The following is a 20950-nucleotide window of genomic DNA, read 5'->3' on the forward strand; positions in this document are numbered from 1 at the left end:
ATGTGCCGTCCCACACGGAGCTAAGTCTTCAAAAATAGCATCATTTGGGCGTTGTTGCTGGTGTATGTCACCTCACATGAACTTCTGCCTCATTTGTCACTGTTCCATGGACAGGTGCCATGCTCTTTGATCTCCCTCTTAAACAGTCACAAATAGAATCTAATTGTGCTCTTTGGAGATATGGCATTTGTGTTCTGCGCACATTTAAAGGTGGCGGAGGAAAGCAAGCTTGTTGCTGTTGCTGCTTCTTACGACCAGGCCATTCAGAAAGTCCGACTTGAAATGGAAGCATGCCATTTTCCTTTTCCCACTTTGTTTCGTATAGAGTGCACCTGGGTCCCAGGCAATGAGTTTCTTGTTCATTTAGTCAGTGTGCATCGAATCTCATGCTGTATGGGGTAAAACCATCCCCCTAACTACTAAATATTCAACTTTGTGAAAACGTGGTCTGCAATTCAACAAAGTTATATGCATGTGCTCTGTATGCAGTCGGGGATATATTTAATGTTTCTATGACAGGCTGAGCAGGCAAGGTACCGTATTTTTCGCACCATTGGACGCACTTTTTTCCTCCTAAAAAGGAAGGGAAAATGTCTGTGCGTCTTATGGAGCGAATGTGTGGTCCCTGGAGCCAAATCGCTGCTGCCCTGCGCTGCTGGGCTGCTCTTCGGGGATGGGGGGAGGAGCCACGGTGCTCTGCTGGCTGCCTCCGCTTTCCCCTGAAGCCCCGGCAACGTTTGCAAGCAGCAGGAAGGCTGTGCGCTCCTGGGCTGCTCTTCGGGGATGGGGGGAGGAGCCACGGTGCTCTGCTGGCTGCCTCCGCTTTCCCCTGAAGCCCCGGCAACATTTGCAAGCAGCAGGAAGGCTGTGCGCTCCTGGGCTGCTCTTCGGGGATGGGGGGAGGAGCCACGGTGCTCTGCCGGCTGCCTCCGCTTTCCCCTGAAGCCCCGACAAAGTTTGCAAGCAGCGGGAAGGCTGTGCGCCTTTGCCCCGCGCTCCTGGGGTGCTCTTTGGGGGGGGAGCCACACCTCTCTGCCTACAGCCTTTACTTTCCCCTGAAAACCCGGCAAGGTTTGCAAGCAGAGGGAAGGCTGTGTGCTCCTGGGCTGCTCTTTGGGGGGGGGAGGAGCCACACCTCTCTGCCTACAGCCTTTGCTTTCCCCTGAAAACCCAGCAAGGTTTGCAAGCAGAGGGAAGGCTGTGTGTTCCTGGGCTGCTCTTCGGGGATGGGGGGAGGAGCCACGGTGCTCTGCCGGCTGCCTCCGCTTTCCCCTGAAGCCCCGGCAAGGTTTGCAAGCAGAGGGAAGGCTGTGTGTTCCTGGGCTGCTCTTTGGGGGTGGGTGGGGGGTGAGCCAGACTGCTCTGCCTATAGCTTTTGCTTTCCCCTGAAGCTCCGACAAGGTTTGCAAGCAGAGGGAAGGCTGTGTGTTCCTGGGCTGCTTGTGGGGGGGGGGTGAGCCAGACTGCTCTGCCTATAGCTTTTGCTTTCCCCTGAAGCCCCGGCAAGGTTTGCAAGCAGAGGGAAGGCTGTGTGTTCCTGGGTTGCTTGTGTGTGTGGGGGGGGTGAGCCAGACTGCTCTGCCTATAGCTTTTGCTTTCCCCTGAAGCCCCGACAAGGTTTGCAAGCAGAGGGAAGGCTGTGTGTTCCTGGGCTGCTTGTGGGGGGGGGGGAGGAGCAGCAAATTGCTGTCTCTCAGTGCCTCCTAATTCAACTGCAAAGGATTGCCTAACTGGATTCTGAGCTCCATTTGAAGTTTAAAATATTAAGTTTGGGGATTTCTTCAAGTAGCAGTTTTGCAGAAATAGTCATAAATGCATGCAAAGCATCTCCACAAACCAGAAATAGTGAGCTCAGCTAAAACTGAGCAGGCATTTGGCTCAGGAACAGATTAAACTGCACAACTATAACCGGACATCCTGTGTGTTTGTGTGTGGACCATGTTCCTCGCAGCTAATCTTTCTTGCTGAAAAGAGGCACTGATATTCCACTCCAAATCTATAATTCATTAAAAAAATTCTTACAAATACAGTCCACCTATACCAAACCAAAAACATTGTGTTCTCTTGTTATTGAATGGAAGCTATTTATTTGCCCTCTTTTCCTCCTCAGTTCTTTGCTGAGTCACCCCATTTTGAATCTTCCTTTCAAAACAACCATGCCTGTTTTGAGAAAACTTCAGAGATTTAGGAACTGGAGCACAATCATTTGATCTCTTTGTTGTTCCTCCATACTCCAAGCACTTCTCATTTGCACAGCCCTGGTTTCTCTCCCTGACTATTAATATTCTTGATTAATAACAGTAAAATGCTCAAATTTTAATTTTTGTGACTGCTGCCAATACTGACTTCCCAGTGATAATGAAAACAGCTACATTATAATGGAATGTCTGTCCTTTTTCCAATCTCTTCATACCGTGGCTTGCTTTAAAGCAGCAAAGTGGACAGGAGCCACCCACTTTGCTGTTTTAAATAGTTTAGTACAACATTTGAGTCAGATTTTTTTTTCTTATTTTCCTGCTCTAAAAACTTGGTGCGTCTTTTGGTCAGGTGCGTCCTATGGAGCGAAAAATACGGTACCTTTTAAGCAGAAAAACAGCTTGCTGCCTCAGTTAACTCGTATGTGTGGTTCCACCCCCAGGAGAAACTTCAGGCACCTCCAGTTATGCAACTTCCTCCCCCGTGCTCTGTAGGATGGTTGCATTTGTGAATGTATGCTATGTGCAACTGAATTTATGCTTAGGATGGAAACTGCTATATGACCAGCTTTTCCTCCAAATGACAGACATGATTTCAGGCTATAGCAGAGAACCCAGCTCATAGCCTCAGCCTGAAACTTGGCAATTGTACTCAGCTTTTTGTTTTTGTTTTTCCAAATGGTGCATCCTGGAATTCCATTCTTGGACATTGCATGAATTCTCTGCTTTTAATTCTCTCCATACTTACCACAGCTATAGTGGCCATTCTGCGTTGTTTTTCTTTGGCACTGGATAGGCTCATTTATAAAGGAAATGACCCCCCCCCCATGCCCCATGCAACCCTCGCCAATTTCTACTGCATGCACTACAGAGTTCCAGCAACGGACAGCATGCAGAAAGCAGGCGGCAAACGGTTACCTCTTGTTCCTCTACTGGCGGGACCGGAGGCCCGTCCTTTGACTGTTTGTCCGTTTGCAACTCACTTAACTCTTCGCAAATCTCAGAGGCCTGACTCCGAACAGCTGGGCTTTTGTAGCGCTGCCCTTTCAGTTGCTGTTGTTTGTCCTGGTGGAAATAATCCTAAATGGGTTTATTTTCCCCCTTTTTCCAGCATGCTCATTTCATAAGCAGAACACACAGACACATACGGCCCCAGTGAGAACAGAAAAATCAGCGTCAAATATGCTCATTAAAAGTGGCACCTCGGGGCAGCAAAGGGTGAAGGAACAAGATTGCATTTAATTAACTGTGCAATTTTTACAATAATTTCCATTGCACTTTGACAGGGTCATCAGACTCAGGCAAATTCAAACTACAGACCTTTGAGCTACGGCAGCTCTCTGGGAAACTCATGGCCTCGTTTGGCCAAAGCATCTTTACTTGGCTCTTGGCCTTACTCCATGCTTTCCTCTGGGATTGGTCACAACCCCTTCGTGAACCTCCCCTTCCTGTCAGCAGCACTGATTTTATGCAGCAACACACACACATATCTCGTGAAGATGGTGGACTCCGCTCCTTAATTAGTCCCTGCCCTTTCCTCTGGCTTCACTGCCCTTTGTCAGATACCCAAGCTAACCTGCTCACTAATACATACCCTCCAACATTCATCAGAAGAAAACAGAGAAATCCCAGAGAAAATAAGCACATTTCTCACTCCCCCGCAACTGACCCTCCCGGACCCTTCCATTTTTCTGTCCCCTCCCGCAGAGCATTTCCTATCGGAAGGGCTACTCCAGTGGGATAAAACACACACACACCCTCCACCACCCTGAGAAAACCCTGTAATCCAGATTCACAAAAAGAAAAACACACACCGCAACAGCTTGGGGCCGAAAAATGAGCACCCCCATTTTGATCAATGGGGCCTGCAATCCCTGAGGGCCATTTGCCAGTTGTGGGGTTGGGCCAGAGAAAAAAGGAGGCAGAGCACTAAATGTAAACATTGCCTTTGTAGAAGAGGCCAGAGGAGGTGAAGGACATCTTCTTGTCAGACAAAAATCTCTTAAGGAGGGTGGAAGCAGGGCCATTTTGTCTGGGGGAAGTGATGTGTTCTTATGAGAGACTAAGGGTCAGGCAGAGAGGCTTGGAGGGCTGCATTCAGGCCCTGGACCTGAGGTTCCTCGCCCCTGTGTCAAGCCAAGACAAGACTCCCAAGTTTGCATGTTAAAACTGCTAGGGACTAAACCCTGTGTAGAACAAGGTCCTGAGCTCCTCAAGAGGAGGATAGGAGGTTGATGAGTTAGTTTGGTGTGGGTAGAGAAGGGTGAACAGTGGGGAGGACTGGCCCACTGCTCCATGCCCTTTCCTTTCTTCTGCCATTCGGGCATGGTAGCCTGAGGAAGGAGGGTAGGTTTCAAACCAGCTGTCCCCAGCATTTAGAGACAAAGGAACTGCTCACAACTCACATTATATCGGAAGTGAAACAGACTGCTTCTCACCCAAGCAATTAATTGCTGAACCAATGCATATTTGCTCTTCAGAGCTCTCCACTAGGAAACTCAAGGTGAAACATATCTCCATTATTTTGTGAGGACACAGTTTTGAAAAACTGGCCCATGGGAAACTGGGAGCAGGAGCCCAAAGCATACTCCTGCAGGTGACCATCTCATCCCGCCTGGAATTTTCCGGGGGGCTCTGGCCCATGTTTTCCTAGAGGCAGACCTTCAAAGTAGGGCTGAAGGACAGAAGACCCCTTCTGCAATCTGAGCCAAAGAAGAATTTGAAAACCTATCCATTCTTAAGGAAATCAGCCTTGAGTGTTCACTGGAAGGACAGATCCTGAAGCTGAGGCTCCAATACTTTGGCCACCTCATGAGAAGAGAAGACTCCCTGGAAAAGACCCTGATGTTGAGAAAGATGGAGGGCACAAGGAGAAGGGGACGACAGAGGACGAGATGGTTGGATAGTGTTCTCGAAGCTACCAGCATGAGTTTGACCAAACTGCGGGAGGCAGTGGAAGACAGGAGTGCCTGGCGTGCTCTGGTCCATGGGGTCACGAAGAGTCAGACACGACTAAACGACTAAACAACAACAATGTTCACCTCTCCTTTGAGGTAAGCTATAAATGCAATCCTAAATTCATTTTCCTGGGAGTAACATACTGTCATGTTTATTTCCAGGCCCAAACCCAGGGAATGCAGAAGCCAGTCTCCACACCATGCTCCCAACCGAAAGAGAAGCAGATTTGTGCCCAGACGCCCAAGCTGTTCTCACTGCACAGGTCTTTCTGGCAACTCTGCAGAGTGGCTGTGTGTCAGGAGGGCTGCCCTCTCTTTACAGGGCTGCCTGGTCCAAATATAGTTTGAAGATTAAAAAACATAAGAAGAGAGAGCAAGGACCTTGAAGTGTGTTGTCAACGGATGGCACCTGGAGAACAGACTAAACAGGCATGCAGATTACCTGATCAGAGTCTTCCCCACTATTATCAGAGAGTTTGCATTTCTATTTAAATTACAACAACTGTTTCTAAATTTGCACGACACAAACAAATGAGCATATGCAAATTTTATGCAAAATCTAAATTCTCTTTGGCTCTCCTTTTTGGGTGATGTGTGTGGCCATTGTACAACTACATCAAATTGCCTTAACTCCCCTTGCTACTGAAACACATTAACAACGCTCTGCCTGGTTTCAATGGTTTGCTAAGGAGAGCTTTGAGGAGGGGCTTTCCCTGCTGTTTAAAAAGGCAATTACAAGCAGAACAGGTTTTTTTAAACAATAGTTATTTCCAACTCTTTGCATTTGGCTCATGCCACATCCTCATGTTTTACTGCCCGTGCTTGATGAGCCTAATATTATTGATGTCACGGTTATTAGCCCACCTGCCATGGTTGGACAGTTCCCTCACTGCGGGGAACAGCACAGCAGAAACAGAGAAAAATGTTTCATTTCAGACTGAAATAGCAGTAAAGACAAAAGAAAGCTTTTTGGCTAAGTAATTTGGAGGCGGGGAAATAAATGCTTTCCGTTTGCCGAGTTCATACTACAACCACCCCCTTCAAACCGCTGCTATGATCTTTCAGTAAATTTATTTCAAACTATATTACTGATTTCCTGCTGCAAAGGGCATGGGACTCAATGCATATTTTAACTTACTACAAATTGATTCAGCGCCCCCGCCCCCCCCCCAGCCCCAAACTGTACCCTGGGCTTGAGAAAGTGCTGAAAGTAAATGCTGGGCATGTATTTTAATCAATTCTCCACAGGCCAAAAGATCACATTGATACAATCAGGGGAGCTGGAATTTTGTCTGCATCAAAAACAGTCCATAATGGACAAGGGAGGACCTTCAGCAGTGCAAGAAATCAGCCGCATTAACTTTTCATTTCTTTAAAACCGACATTCCCTCCCCCAAACGAATTGCAAGCATGATACAAATAATTTTATTCATACAGCTCTTTCGCACTAATTGGGGCTTTATGCAAAAGACAACAAGATGCAGCAGTTACACTTGAGGCACTCTGCATAATCAATGAAATGTAACATGACACAAAACAGCAGAATCCTATACATGTCTACTCCGCTCCGAGTACACCATTGAGTTCAGTGGGGCTTGCTCCCTGCTAAGTGGGCCAAGGATTGCAGCCATAAATCCAGTTGGAAAGGGGAAGTGGAGACAGAATTGCCACATCTCAGGAACTGTTCCTGCATATGGAGTTGGGGTGGGGGGCAGTTAACCTCTTTCTCAGAGCCTGTAGGAGTTACCATATTTTTCGCTCTATAGGACGCAGTTTTTCCCCTCCAAAAATTAAGGGGAAATTTGTGTGCGTCCTATGGAGCGAATGCAGGCTCCTTGGCTTCAGCGATAGCAACACGAAGCCTCCAAAGCGCAGAGGGAGCACGCCCTCTGCGCTCCGGAGGCTACGCGTCGCTTTCGCTGAAGCCTGGAAAGCTGCCTGAAGCCTTTGGAGTGCAGTGGGACCTTGCACTGCGCTCCAAAGGCTTTGGGTTCCTTTTGCTGAAGCCGGGAGCGAAAGGAACCCGAAGTCTTTGGAGCGCAGTGCGATGTCCCGCTGCGCTCCAAAGGCTTCAGGCGGCTATCCCTGTTCTGGGGCTGGGGTTGGGGGAAGCTTGGGCTTCCCCCGCCCCAGCCGCGCAGCTAAAAACGAAGCCAAAACAGCCAGCGGGATCCATCTCCCGGCTGGAGAGGTTGCGCGCGGCTAAAGAGGAAGTCAAGACAGCCAGCAGGATGGATCCCGCTCGCTGTCTTGGCTTCTTTGCTCTTTGGGGTGGGGAGGAAATAATTTTTTTTTCTTGATTCCCCCCCCCTAAAAACTAGGTGCGCCGTATGGTCCAGTGCGCCTTATGGAGCGAAAAATACAGTAAATCTCTGAGTTGGTCAACCAGAAGCACATGAGATCCACTCCAGCTTTTCTCCAAGGTTCTATGTTTACAAAGGCAATAAATAAATCCTATTTACCCCCTTCCCACAGCATTTTTAACATTACATTTTATCTGTATCATTACATTGTAACCACCCCCTCAAAAAAAAAAGTTCTCTTGAAAATTCATCAGCATTTTAGAGCAATCATATCCAATGTACACATTTTTGCAAGGATTTTTGCCTTACATATCCACTTTTGCAAGCAATTTCCCTATATAATGCATAATTCATTGTTTTCCCACAAACATGCATCTTATGCAGAATTTTCCACAATAGACACATTTTTTTGAATACATTATTCAGTTGGAGAAACTGCATCCCAAAATTCAGAGAAGTGTCGCTTCCAAAGGAAAGCTTTATTTTGGGTTGCAAAGTACAAATTAGGAAGGTTTGCATTAAAATTTGAACTGAACTGAACTTACCCCCCCCCCAAATCCCCAAACATAATTTACAGAATTTGAGAACACGTGGGCAGCAATTCTGCATTAAAATCAGTAAAAGAAAGAAAATGGATAACTGTTTTCCAAAAGAAATAACTACATCACAGACAACTGCCAGGCCTGTTCCCTGCTCAATCAGATTTGTATGCATTTGTATGTGTATGTTTATGTGTGCAAATACACACACAACTTTCTTTTGAATTCCAAACAATTCATTATGTTTGCTGCAACAATAATACTTTTATTGACAGCAAAGATCCCCCACTGTGGGATGCTTATGTAATCTGTTTGTAATTGTTTTATGTCAAGCGCTGAGTTGCCAAGGCAGTATTCATCATACTAATATTTATTGAATCAGTGGTTTTTGTAATTTATAAGGTAGAAAACATCAAGCGAGGCAATAAATTCATGCATACAAATGGAAACTGGGGTGTGAGCGTAGCTTTCCATGAGTTGCTTTTGGAGACAGGAATTTAAATTGTGTAACTACAGCCTCGTTCTCTGTGAAGAGCTCTCCCTCTGCTTTAGCCCTCTATTTCAGGCTGCAGGCGGAAGTTCACAAGGCTCAGTACCTTACCATACAGAAAGGAGAGATATACATAGCTTACATAAAATAACCCTCTGTCCCTCCCTGTACATCTTAAGGAGGAGGAATCTAGCCTAGCATTCACCTTGATATCTCATTTTTCATATGCAGGGACATTTCTATATTAGAAACATCCGGCGAAGGAGCTCATACCTGCACTGTGAAGTGTTGCAGCCCAGATACAGTTTTCAGTGTCTCAATAAGAACTGAGAACTTAAGGCTTCTGCTTAGACTCATGTAGGGTTGCCCTATGTCTGGAATTTCCCAGACATTGCCGGGATCTGGCCGTCGGAAACAGTGTCCGGGTGGAATTTGCTTAAATGTAGATTTAGAAAGACTTAGAAGTGTAGATTTTTGGCAAATTTCCTTTAAAATAGATTTTTTAAAACTCAACAGTTTGGGGGCAAAATTAAAAAAACTCCACAGCTTTTGTGTCCTGATTTTCACTTTTTCAAATATGGCAACCCTAACTCATGAAAATATATAGTTCTGCCATCCGCAACCTCGTGCCGTCCAGATGTTATTGGACTCCAATTCCTATCAGTCCCAGCCAGCACAGGCAATTGTGAGGGCTGATGGGAGTTGTAGTCCAAAACATCTGGAGGGCACTAGATTGGGGAAGGCTGATTTATCTATTAAAGCCAATTTCTATACTGCTCTTCATAACATACGTACACCCCAGGGCAGTTGACAAGGCAATGTTGATGTATCCTCAAGGCCAGTTCACACATGGGCGTCACTGACTGCAGTAATTTGGAGGCAAGGAAATACAGTGGTGCCTCGGGTTAAGTACTTAATTCGTTCTGGAGGTCCGTTCTTAACCTGAAACTGTTCTTAACCTGAAGCACCACTTTAGCTAATGGGGCCTCCTGCTGCCGGAGAACGATTTCTGTTCTCATCCTGAAGCAAAGTTCTTAACCCGAGGTACTATTTCTCAGTTAGCAGAGTCTGTAACCTGAAGCGCCTGTAACCTGAAGCGTGTGTAACCCGAGATACCAGTGTAAAATGCTTTCGGTTTGTTGAGTTCATACTATAACCACACGCCTTCAAACACTGCTATAATTTCCCAGTAAATTTACTTGAAATCATGTTGTTGTTTTCCTTTTGCAAAGGGCATGGGGACTCAATGCATATTTTAAGTTATTATAAATTGATTCTGAGCTCCCACCCCCCAGTCCAAATTGTACCTCTGACAGCACCAACCACTGACACACAGGCCTCAAAGATTTGCCCATGATATGAAAGGTTCCCCACCCCAATTTACTCATTTGTCTAAGAACCATCAAGCACTGACTTGAGTAGCTCAACCCAACACTCCCTGGGATTGATTTTGTCTGCCACTAACTCATAGATCAGACTAGAAGGCAGCAACCAGCTAATTAACCCTTTGTGCTAGGCCCAAATACAGTGGCAAGAGCCTGTTATCCCGTCTCAATGCAGATCCAGACCTTACAGATATGCCCCTACCACAGACTTCTCATAGCTATTGCTGTATCTGAGCAGGAGCGTTCATAGAGGTGCAGACTGGAAGTGCACCTAAAGCTTACAAACCCTACCTGCGCACATTCCTTTTCCAACACTGACAGCAGCAGTTCAACAGTTGTGAATGCAGGTGGATGGCGGTTCTCTGAATCAGAGAACCACATCTGAATCAGGAACAAAGTTAGTTTCAACTAATATTATTAAGTGGAAAGGTCATGTCTTTGTGGTGGAGCACGTACTGTGTGCATGCAGAAGATCCCAGCTCCAATTCCTGACGTCTCCAGGCAGGGCTGGGAAAGATTCCTAGAGAGCCCCTTCCAGAAAGAGTGTAATAAATTATGGGCTTGATGGACTAATAGGGCATAAGGAAGCTTCCTATGTTCCTAAGCTTCCTAAAGGTAAAGGGACCCCTGACCATTAGCTCCAGTCGTGACTGACTCTGGGGTTGCGGCGCTCATCTCGCTTTATTGGCCGAAAGAGCCGGCATACAGCTTCTGGGTCATGTGGCCAGCATGACTAAGCCACTTCTGGCGAACCAGAGCAGCACATGGAAACGCCATTTACCTTCCTGCTTGAGCGGTACCTATTTATCTACTTGCACTTTGACGTGCTTTTGAACTGCTAGGTTGGCAGGAGCAGGGACTGAGCAATGGGAGCTCACCCCGTCGTGGGGATTCAAACTGTCGACCTTCTGATCGGCAAGTCCTAGGCTCTGTGGTTTAACCCACAGCACCACCCATGTCGCCTTCCTACAGCACGACAAAACAAGGAACATCTGAGGATACAAGGCTGGCTTTGGGACACCGTCACAACCCAAACAGGTTGCTTACATGGTCCTGCCATGCCATTATGTTCTGCACAGAATCCCTGATTACTGGGATTACTAGAAGATGAAGGACGTCAAGGCAAAGGAAGATGTCAGTAAAACATCAGCATCAGAAGAGGGGAGAATAACTGGCTGTAAATCTCTGTTTGGGAGGTACACCGCCCCCCCACACTCAGCAACCCCCTTTCCCATCAACAATGATGAATATTCAGTGCACCCTCAATCCCATAATTCATACAAATCTCCCTGCCCGGCTTTATTTCCTCTAAAACATACACAACTTCATTCCTCTAAGGGTTCTGTTTTTAAAATTAGCCTTAAGTGGGAGAACTTGGCAGAGGGCAGCATTGGCAATGCTAATTTCTCCTGTTATCAGTTCAAAAGGCACAAGAGTGCTTCATAAGTGTTCATTGTGCAGCGCCCAAAGCCACTACCTTTAGCAGAAATTGCTCGTCGACGATGTTTTAATCAGCGTGCACTTTATTTTCCTCTTGGTAATTGGGCTCTCTCCACAATGCAATACGAAGAATCAGGTATTACAACATAATGGGTTGACAAACACGGTCTCTTAAAGACTGGAGTGCGCTTTCTAACATTCGCTGCCGATTGCCGCCCGCTCCCAGGCACTGCCTGAAATAACCGCAGAAGATGCTTTTCAATCAATTAGGGCTTTTTGTACATTTTCACTGTGATTGAGAAAGCCTCGTACCATCACGTCCACCCAAAGCAGTCGGAGGTGTCAGAGCAACCGAAGCCACCGCAGCTTTACAGTTTCACTGTTTTGAGAAACCCATAAGAAAAACAGAGAACTCGCACAAGAATGACTTTGGAGCAGAGACTGTGGTTTGCAATCAGAAGCTATCCTCAGGCTCGTGTGCTCTTGTCCAAAACCATATATAAAACTGGAAGATATTCTAGGGCTGAGCCAAAGTGGCATTTCAAACTTCACTACTGGCGCTGTGGGTTAAACCACAGAGCCTAGGACTTGCCGACCAGAAGGTCAGTGGTTCGAATCCCGCGACGGGGTGAGCTCCCATTGCTCAGTCCCTGCTCCTGCCAACCTAGCAGTTCAAAAGCACACCAGTGCAAGTAGATAAATAGGTACTGCTCTGGCGGGAAGGAAAACGGCATTTCCGTGCACTGCTCTGGTTCGCCAGAAGCAGTTTAGTCACGCTGGCGACATGACCTGGAAGCTGTATGCCAGCTCCCTCGGCCAATAAAGTGAGATGAGTGCCGCAACCCCAGAGTCGGTCACGACTGGACCTGATGTCAGGGGTCCCTTTACCTTTACCTTACTCAGGTTGTGGACTATGAACGAGTACACTTCCCCTGCCCCCAAATTCAATGATTCTTCAGGATATCTGCACAAGTACTAAACCAAGTGAGGGTAGCCAATGGGTCTCAAGCCCTTGGTGAGTAAACCCTACACAAATCTGGAGTGAATTCCCTAAGATTGATGGATGGCGCCTTGTATGCCTCCTTCCAGCAACACTTGCAGCCAAGCTAGTGCCCAACGTCTTGCTCTGCTTTCCTTTGGACCACAGCAGCAAGCTCTTGTCATCTGGGCAGCTCAGGACCTCCATACACACTGCCCAGGCTTGCACCCCAGGGAGGTCCCTTCAGAACTGCAAGCACAGGAAACAGCCCTACTAGAAAAATTAGCCAATAAACTGAAACTGACATGGGGACACATAGAAGAAGACGCCTTCACCCCGGTATGGCTCCCCTTGATCACATACACAGCCCAACAAGACAACGACAATAACCCACCAACAGCATACAAATCAGTATGGCTAACCTGATCCAAAACACCCACCCACCCCCACTCACACAAGAAAACAAAGACCACCACAGCCAACCACAAATGAACAACCACATCCTAGGCCAACCCCAACCTCTCTCACCACCAAAGGAACACAAGTGAACAGCAAAGGACCTGCACAAGCAACGCTGACACCGAACCCTACATATATTAAGTAAAATAGAAACATCGCCATCTGCCCCCACCCCCACCCATCTTTCCCCCTTTTCTACCCAATGTCTCAACAAATGAAACTGATTTGTAAAAATATTACATATGGGAGAAAAATACGAGAGAGAGACATTGCACACACTTTTGTAAATCATAAAAAACTAAAAACTAAAAAAAAACCCTGCAAACACAGTAGTTTGACTTCACCTCCGGAGGCTCACTCCATTGTCTGTTGAGATAGGCAGATGCCAACAACAATTTGCCACTGCTTTCTTTTTAAATTCACCCATCCCAGAGTGATAAGGAATAGCCCTACCTCCAGCTTGGCTTCATGATGATGCCTTGGAGGCCTGAAGGGACACATTTGGTCTCCAGGTTTGAGATTCTTCAAGCCTGAGCTAAAGGGAGGGAGCAGATTTGTGTGATTCTATGTGCAACAATATGCAAAAATTGAAGAACTCTGAGAAAGGGAGAAGTGGAGAGGGGGCTGGGCTGTGAGCTGTAAGCTGAAGGCAACTTGGGGTGCCAGAACTTGTATACTCCTGCCTTGTCGGAGTGCTGGTGCTGCTTAATGTCACTTGTGCTCTATGTATATATTTGCAAATAAGACCAATATTACAAAACCACCATAAATTATCCAGCCACCTCTACTCTGAAAGGAAGCCAAGTCGTAAGAACATAAGACAAGCCTGCTGAATCAGACCAGTGGTCCATCCAGTCCACCTGTGATTCCCAGAAGCTGGTATTCAGATGCCTGATGCCTTTGACAGTGGAAGAAGTGCACAGCCATCACTGCTAGTAGCCACTGATAGCCCTGCCTTTCATGAATTTGTCTAGCCCTCACAAGTGGAGAGAGGCCTGTTACATCCATGTCCTCCTTGAGGGATTCCCATGGGCATCCATTTGGCCACTGTGAGATGGATGATGGACTAGATGGGCCTCTGGTCAGATCCAGCAGGACTCTTCAGACTTTGCTAATGACAGCTGTCTACCCGCAAGCAACCTTCCTTAGCCAACATTGCAGGAGGAAAGTTTGGCGCATTCATGGGCACAGCAAATGATAGGATCCAATAAATCTGCTTGTGAACCCTGTCTGAACTGAGTGGGCAGCTGAATACATGCCCCAGAACCTTGCAATATATGACAGATACTCAGAGATTACTTCTGCAAACGAAATGAAAGCTCTGATAATCTAGAGGAAAGAAGCACATACTTAAGTCTTGGGTATCTATTCAGTGTTCTTGGTTTGTGGCTCCAGGATAGCAGCAACAGCTCAAATCAAACATGTATGCACCCCCCCAAAAAAACCCTTGATTATTTCTGAGTAGCAGTGTGACTTCTCCCCAAAAGCAAAAAATTGTGTGAAATGCTCATTTCAGAGCAGAGTTTTTGCTCTGGGGGTGAAAGAGGGATCCTTGAAATACTACCCAACAGACCATGAGTGACATATAGGCTAAAGTCTGGGCATTTGTCCAAATACATGTTGTCAAATGAGCAATGCCTGATATCATTCATTCAAGTGCCATGGATTTTTGTGACTACTAGTGGTTTATTACATTTGTCTTCTACAGCTTCACATACCTTAGGTGCCATACTACGGCACCTTGTCCTGAATAAGCGACTCAGTAATCTTTGGGGCAAGATTGTGTATGACAGCGTCCCTTATACTGGAGAAAGTAAGTGATGGAAGGAAAAACAATGACCAGGTTTTAACTGAAAGGAGGGAAGCATAGGAATACAGGGGTACTGAAGACTCCGGGGTGGAGAGTGGCGGCAGAAGCAGCTCATTGTTTGGGGTGAAGCTACTATGCAAGAACACCAGACTGGCTCCTGCCAATGTGTTTGTGCTGCACTGACATCACAGAAATGCAGAGTTGGAAGGGACCTCAAGGGTTATCTAGTCCAAAGCTCCTGCTGCGCAGGGGTATTGGAACTATATGACCCTTGGGATCACGTCCACCTCTACGTTTCTAGGATTCTCTGATTCTATGAGGTCAGCACAGGGCAAACACATCGGCAGGAGCCAATCTGGTACCCATTTGCACCGCACTGACCTCCACACCCCTCCACCTCTCCCTCTTGGTAAGCAACAATGACCCACCTGTTGGAAAGCTAGCGTAGGAGATCCTTCCCACCTGGCAATGGTGGACAGAGAATCTTAAACAGTGTGCTGCGTTGTGTTGTGTGCATTTGCAAATCAGGTGTAGAATCTAATATTTCTATTGCACTGTGGTATATTCTGAAGCTCATCGTTCACCAAGAACCTACTGAGAGGGAAAGGCATCAAGCTGGGAATGCACAGAGTTCATAACTCCTGAGACCTGGCACCCTTGGGACTGGAAAGTGTTCAGTCAAGGGCTTCAGCTGGAAGCGAAAGGCTGTAGACCAGTGGCAGTACACATGTGTTGCATACAAAAGGTCTCAGGTTAAATCTCCAGCATCTATGCGAGGAGGGTCAATAAATAGCACTGGGGCAGAGGCCCCTTTCTGCATGAATTGGTCTCCATGTTGCAGGAGTCCATTGGCTTAGACCACAGTGAGACCTCTTAAATGGAGTAACATCTGAAAGGGGCATATGAGTGGTGTTAGATCTGTAAGTGTTTCGTCTAGATGCCCCGATGGACTCCTGCTGACCTACGTTCCCTCCTGCCTTGACTCCAGGCTGAGTGAAATTTTTGATCCTACCTTGTGGACCATCCAAACACAGCACTGTATATATCTCCCTCCCACCCTCTTTATTGAGCTGTCGCTCAATGGCAGAGCTCATGCTTTCCATGCAAAGGGTACCAGGTTCAATTTTTGGCATCTCCAGTCAGACTAGGAAAAGACTCCTGCCTGAAACACCCGAGAGCCTCCGCCAATCAGTAGGAGACTAGGTGGGCCAATGATCTTCCTCAAGATACGGCAGATTCCTCCGTGCCATTGCATTCCTCTGCTTTGCAGAATCACCGCGGCTCAAATCTGATGCAGAACGGAGCACAGCTTAAAAGAAGGATGTGTGTGCATGCTTGTGTGTCAAAATTAGAAGTTACATTTGGGTGCTTTAGATAAGTGCAAAGGCTTCCCTCGCAGCAGCAGCAGGCAGCTCACTCATGTCCATATGACCCAATTAGTCAGCCCATCATAACAAATGTATACAGGCAACTTCCGAAGACGAGTGAGCAAATGCTGCTGGTTTAGCGCAGCCCCTGTGTGCTGCCTTCCAAAGGATGCCAGTGAAGAACAAAGCTGCCTCATTGGTCAAAAATGGCAACAGTGAAATAGCCACAACACTCTGTGTGTGTGCACACGCGCGCATGCACACATGCACATCAACATTCTGATTTCTAACCATTTTAAAAATGAAATAAATACCATATTTCTAGACTGCCATTCAGTAGAGAATAGTCACAGGTCATCTTCAGGAATTAAATAATAATAATAATATTTCCATGCAAAAAAGAGTAAAAAAACAATAAAACAAACATTTTAAATTACATGAAAACAATGAGAATCTTCGCCAAATCCCCAGTGTCCAATGGGATGAACCAGTTCTCGCTAATGGCGAAAGGGGTATGTCAGGGGACTGTCATCAGCTCAGAGGCGAGAGGTGGAAGGACAGTTGTGTTATAGGGAACCTCCGAAGATTTGCGAAGCAGCTCCTCCTCTGGAGGGGAGGAAAGCCCCACCTCCAGTGGGGAGGAGCTGTAGGGACCAGGAGATGCTAGGGAGAGCCTCAACACGGAGCCTGAGCAAAGAGGAGCAGAGGGAAGTACCCCTTTGCCAGCGCCCACTCTTTTCAGTGGTTTCAGCGCAGAGAGGGGAGGAGAAGGATGGGGGTCACGTGACTGTTATGCTGGGGGAGGTACAAGGATCGCCCACTCCCAGATTCTGCTAGCAACTGAGTCAGACATGAACTTGCGACGCTCTTCATTGTAAATAGTTTGCACTGAGAATAAAGCTTGGAAAAGACAGGTTGGAGTCTTGCCTGTTTGCTCTCAAGCAACCACACCACCACCTGACAGGGTACATAGAGAAAGTGGACAGCATTCCACAACTCCCGAGTCGCCCAAGAAAAGGCCCTGCTAATGGTAGAAAGTCAGCCTTACTACCTGGGCGGTTATACGTGTACTCACTCTCATATAAGTCCTACTACAGTGGGGCTTAATCCCAAGCAGCTGTGTGGAAGATTACCATCTAAAGCAGGGATGAGGATTGTCTGGCCCTCCAGATGTTGGACTCACCTGTTGGGTCAGGGATGATGATGTCTGACTACAACTACCAGATAGAGGGACATGGGTTCCCATTTCTGGTTTCAAAATATACACTTTTGTGTGCAATTTTTCCTAAAGCACAGGGTTTTTTGCTGAGCAATTTTCCCTAACTCAGTTTACCCTAGTAGATGCAATTTTTGTACACATTCCTTGGCTGGGAACGGGACTGCTAAATTCAGAGAAGTGTGAATTTTGAAGGGCAGCTGTGTTTTCAGTTGTTGCATTGTTTTGGAAAGTGTGAATTGGGCTGGTTCATTTTTGAGCACGATCTGAATCATATTTCTTCCCCATGCCTGGCACCCTATTCCAGTCTGTGCTGTGCCATTGTATACATCTCATGTGCTTTTTTTCCTTAAAACCAGTAAACACAGCATTTTGTGCAAACATTTACATAAAGCACTTATTTTTGAGAACATGTTGTGTGCCAAAAATGGATTTCAAAATCTGGAGAAATATGTGATGTAACTGGAAGCTGCACTTCGACCCGTTGGTGACTTTGGGAGCTCAGAACGGGTCAGTCTGCTGGAAGAAGTGGACAAAGCAAATTTCTCCCCCATTTCTAACTCTACAATTCTATTGGATGGGAACCAGTCAATCCTACATTCAAGTCCCTTCCATGCCACAAAGACAGCTAAAGGTTTGGGCTAGACGGTACATAAGAACGCCCACACTGAGTCCATCCTGCTTATTATTGTCTGCGCTGACTGGTAATGCCTCTTCAATCAGGATTCTTTCCAGGTCTGCCTGGAAATGCCATACTCTGAGTCTTGGGCCTTCTAAATGAAAAAGGTTTGCCCTACCATTACGTCATGGCCTTCACCAATGAGAGGAGCAAGAGACATGGTGCACCTGCCCAAATGGATGCCATATTTGGGTGCCATGGAAAACATCAAAGGGAAAGGGATGTGTACTTTTTGCTCCGCTCTTCCGCTTCCAGAGCTTCCTATTTAGGCGCGGGATATTTTCAGAGGTGTGCTACTTTACTGCAGTGCTCAAAACTGGTCCTTGCTCAGCAAAGGTGGCTGCTGTCCAGTGTAGGCCCGGATAACAGAAATACTTGTGGAAATTAAATTCTTCTCAGTTAAACTACACAACGCTCAACAGCAGGAGAAAAGCTATCTCACCATCTGAACTTTCCAATTGCTGTGCTCAAAAGCACAATTCTTGAAATCCTCTGGGCTTCTCCCAAACTCAATTCCTGGACTTTTTTGTTGTTGTTAAGACTGTTATCTGATACTCTTCACTGGAGTGGGAGCTCAGGAACACTAGTACTCGACAAAAGGAAAAAGAGTGGCCATTGTTGCTAATCTTTGCTGTCTCTCTATACTATACAGTGGTACCTCGGGTTAAGTACTTAATTCGTTCCGGAGGTATGTTCTTAACCTGAAACTGTTCTTAACCTGAAGCACCACTTTAGCTAATGGGGCCTCCTGCTGTCGCTGCGCCACCGGAGCCCGATTTCTGTTCTTATCCTGAAGCAAAGTTCTTAACCTGAAGCACTATTTCTAGGTTAGCGGAGTGTGTAACCTGAAGCGTATGTAACCCGAGGTACCACTGTACAAGATCATGAAGGGCAATGATCAAGTACAGCCCCCTTTAACTGAGTATAAATAATATTTATTTTTTTAAAAAAATGTTTGACGGACTACTGTATTTTAATATTTTGTTGGAAGCCACCCAGAGTGGCTGGGGAAACCCAGTCAGATGGGCGGGGTATAAATATTATTATTATTATTATTATTATTATTATTATTATTAGCATCACAGGAACTCCTATACAGTGCTTGATGCATCATGGCTTCATGGGCTGGCAGTGGAAAGCACAGAACTGGGTGCAGAACCCGGCTTTCTGAGAAATGCAGGTTTCATTTGCAACAATCATGGAATAAAGTTAAGAGAAATTATGCAGATGTGCTTAGTTTGCACAATTTAGGCCAAGGAAATTTAGTTGGTATAGAAAACAGATAATAGAATCGTAAAATCGTAGAATTGGAAGGTACCACAAGGTTCATCTAGTCCAACTCCTTGCAATGCAGGAATCTCAACTACAGCATCCATGATAGATGGCCATCCAACCTCTGCTCAGAAACCTCCAAGGAAGGAGAGTCCACAATCTTCCGAGGGAGACAGTTCCACTGTGGAACAGCTCTTACTATCAGAAAGTTCTTCCTGATGTTTAGTTGGAATCTCCTTTCTTGCAACTTGAATCCATCGGTTAAGGTCCTACCTTCCATAGCAGGAGAATACAAGCTTTGTCCATCTTCCATGTGATAGCCCTTTGGATATTTGAAGATGGCTACCACATCTCCTTTCAATCTCCTCTCTACCAGGCTAAACATACTCATCTCCCTCAACCATTCCTCATAATGTTTTGTTTTCAGACCCTTGATAATCTCTTGTGCACGTGTTCCAACTTGCAAATATCCTTCTTAAATTGTGGCACCCAGAACTGGACATAGTATTCCAGGTGGGGTCAGACCAAGGCAGAACAGAGCGGTACTATTACTTCCCTTGATCGGGACACTATACTTCTGTTGATGCAGCCTATAGAGTAGCATTAGTGTTTTTTTGCTGCTGCATCACACTGCTGACTCGTTAAGCTTGTGGCCTACTTAAGATCCCTGGACCTTTTTCACATGTACTACTGGCAATAATAAATGTGATGGCATATAGCTAACCAGATCTGGCAATGTGACAACTTTGTGAAGCCAATTCAGATTCAGGCAATGGAACACTGTCCTCACTTTGAATTGGCTTTGTGGCTCCTCACTTAATCAAATCTGATGAGTTATCTGGCATCAACACAAAAGGCAATTCATATTGAGGGTACGAAGCATTGTCTTCCCTTGAATTATGTGCTGGGAAGGAAGTTGTAATACAATTTTGTGTCAGATTGCATATCCTAGGATTGGTTTTTCTCCCTGGGTAACAAAACAAGCAGTTTCAGTTTGCAGGTTGAGATCCATAGCACTTTTGACAGCCATGTTGTGCTCCCCACACAGAGACCCACTGACTAAGAACCCCCAAGGCAAAAGTCTCCCAAACACAACAATCTCCCACCCGAGTCTTTGGTGGCAGAGTAGTGGGAGAACTAAATAATAATAATAATAATAATAATAATAATAATAATAATAATAATAATAATTCTATGCCGCCGTTCATCTGAGGATCACAGGGCATTTTAAAAAATGAAAACACAATCATGCATAACATAGTAAGAAATGAATACAATAACTGCTTTAATCAGTCGCCTCAAGTGATCCTACACAAAGCTGAATCATGCAAGGCCCCACGCTTTTCACTGACTGCTCGGCTCTTCAGTGGACTTTGTTACTGGATCCATTACGTTAACTGCACTTTGGGGAAATGCAGAAATAAGTATGTCAACATTCCGAGTTCTCTCCTAGCCCAATAGGTTAATCGCATTGGCAAGCGGCCTTGTTATGAGATGGGTTCCTGTGCGTGTGGAGGGAATGGTTCTTTTGCTCCGGACTTGCCGTCACATGTATCCGAGTTCCTTTTGCCTGATTTATATCAGCAGCGACTCCCGAGACAAATCTACTTCATTACAGGAATCCCCCCAAGGAAAAAATCTGGGGGCAGAATGGTGGGTTCCCCTGTGATGGATGTCAGACACGGATATTCATTAAGGAACACTGACCCATCTGCTGCCTTTGCCGTGTTTCTTGGGTGAACGACAGCAAATTCAACCCACAGAGGGAAGTGCTGCAGAGAGCCAATGTAGTTGTCATCTTGTGAAGGCTAAATATCAGCTGAATAGATTATAGGTAGATTGACTGACTATAGGGATTT

The 20950-nt window shown here is 46.1% G+C and overlaps 1 protein-coding gene across 7 annotated transcripts in view; it reads right to left on the reverse strand.

The window, feature by feature from the left end:
• The window catches only part of LOC308569496 (sodium channel protein type 5 subunit alpha-like), a 223573-nt gene that overhangs the window by 58587 nt on the left and 144036 nt on the right, over positions 1-20950 (reverse strand). For 5 of the 7 annotated variants that reach the window (XM_081163453.1, XM_081163451.1, XM_081163450.1 and 2 more), the window contains exon 17: positions 3114-3260. The exons of the other annotated variants lie outside the window; for them this stretch is intronic. In XM_081163453.1, coding sequence (XP_081019579.1) covers positions 3114-3260 — 147 coding nt within the window. The remainder of the gene's footprint in view (positions 1-3113; positions 3261-20950) is intronic. 7 annotated transcript variants of the gene reach the window in all.

Source organism: Podarcis bocagei, assembly GCF_964188305.1.
Source record: "Podarcis bocagei genome assembly, chromosome: 12".
Lineage (NCBI taxonomy): Eukaryota > Metazoa > Chordata > Lepidosauria > Squamata > Lacertidae > Podarcis > Podarcis bocagei.